The 1,494-nt window shown below is 37.0% G+C and overlaps 1 protein-coding gene across 1 annotated transcript; it reads left to right on the top strand.

Moving 5' to 3' along the window:
* The first annotated feature begins 574 nt into the window (after positions 1–574).
* On the top strand, positions 575–1,117 carry LOC122197501 (secreted RxLR effector protein 161-like). The gene has a single exon (XM_042901676.1). The coding sequence runs from the start codon at positions 575–577 to the stop codon at positions 1,115–1,117; it is 543 nt and encodes a 180-aa protein (XP_042757610.1).
* The last annotated feature ends 377 nt before the right edge of the window (positions 1,118–1,494 follow it).

The raw sequence follows: 1,494 nt of genomic DNA, 5'->3' as shown, positions 1-1,494 counted from the left end.
AAATGGGACTATTGACAAATTCAAAGCCCGGTTAGTCATTCAAGGTTTTAGACAAAAACCCGGTACTGACTATTTTGATACGTATGCTCCAGTTGCACGTATTTCTACTATTAGATTGTTGGTTGCCTCGACAAGTATCCACAATCTGGTTATTCACCAAATAGATGTGAAAACAGCCTTTTTAAATGGTTATCTTGATGAGGAAGTTTACATGAAAGAACCAGAAGGTTTTGTTATGCCCAGTAAAGCGCATATGGTTTGTAAACTTGTCAAATCTTTGTATGGGCTGAAACAAGCGCCTAAAAAATGGAATCAAAAATTTGATGAGGTGATTTTGGCTTTTGGTTTCAAGACAAACCAATGTGACAAATGTGTTTATAGTAGATTTGATGATGCTACTAGAGCTAGAGTGATAATTTGCTTATATGTAGATGACATGTTGTTTTTTGGTACTGACCAAAATCAAGTGGATGAAACAAAGAAATTGTTATCATCCAAGTTTTCCATGAAAGATTGAGCAGAGGCTGATGTAATTCCTAGAATAAGAATTAAGAGGATGAACAAAGGATTGATGATGACTCAAAGTCATTATATTGAGAAAATTCTCAAGCGGTTTAATTTTACTGATTGTTCTCCTGTGAGTACTCCTATTGATCCAAATGTGAAATTAATGCCGAATAATGGTGTTCCCAGTTCACAATTGGAATACACTAAGGCTATTGGTAGCTTGATGTATGCCATGACAAGTACCAGAACTGATATTGCTTTTACTGTGGGTAAGTTGAGCAGGTATACTAGTAATCCTACTGCTCAACATTGGCAAGAAGTGAATAGAGTGTTCAAGTATCTCAAGGGAACCATAGATTATGGCTTGAGTTATTTGGGAAGCCCTTCAGTTTTAGAAGGTCATTCGGATATAAGTTGGATAGCCAACATGGAGGACCATTCCTCAACTTCTGGTTGGGTATTCTTGCTTAGGGGAGGTGCCAATTCTTGGGCTTCCAAGAAGCAATCTTGCATTACAAACTCGACAATGGAATCTAAGTTTGTTGCATTAGTAGCTGCTGGTAAAGAAGCAGAGTGGCTAAGGAATTTAGTCTATGAGATTCCTTTGTAGTCTAAACCGATAACACATATTTCTATCCTTTGTGATAGTGCTGCCGCTTTGGCTAAGGTATATAGTCAGGTTTATAATGGCAAGTCTAGACACCTAGGTGTTAGACATAGTATGATTAGAGAACTACTCATGAATGGTGTGATTTTGGTTGAGTTTGTGAAATCGCAACAAAATTTGGCAGATCACTTGACTAAAGGTCTGACAAGAGACTTAGTGCACAAGTCTGTAATTGGGATGTGATTAAAGTCCATTTAATTCTATAATGATGAGATACCCAATTCCCACCTAATATAATGTTAGGAGTTGAATTCAATGTGGAAAGCTCATACTTATACATGAAGTATTCATCCCAAGTATTTGCTCGGTTCTGCAAGTTA

Source organism: Lactuca sativa, chromosome 4 (assembly GCF_002870075.4).
Source record: "Lactuca sativa cultivar Salinas chromosome 4, Lsat_Salinas_v11, whole genome shotgun sequence".
Classification (NCBI taxonomy): Eukaryota; Viridiplantae; Streptophyta; class Magnoliopsida; order Asterales; family Asteraceae; genus Lactuca; species Lactuca sativa.
The sequence above is the reverse complement of the archived record's forward strand: the minus strand, read 5'-3'. Positions and strand labels throughout refer to the sequence as shown.

What these genes read in the sequence shown, in the direction of transcription:
- LOC122197501 (XM_042901676.1), top strand. Translation starts at nt 575, where the DNA reads ATGACTCAAAGTCATTATATTGAGAAAATTCTCAAGCGGTTTAATTTT.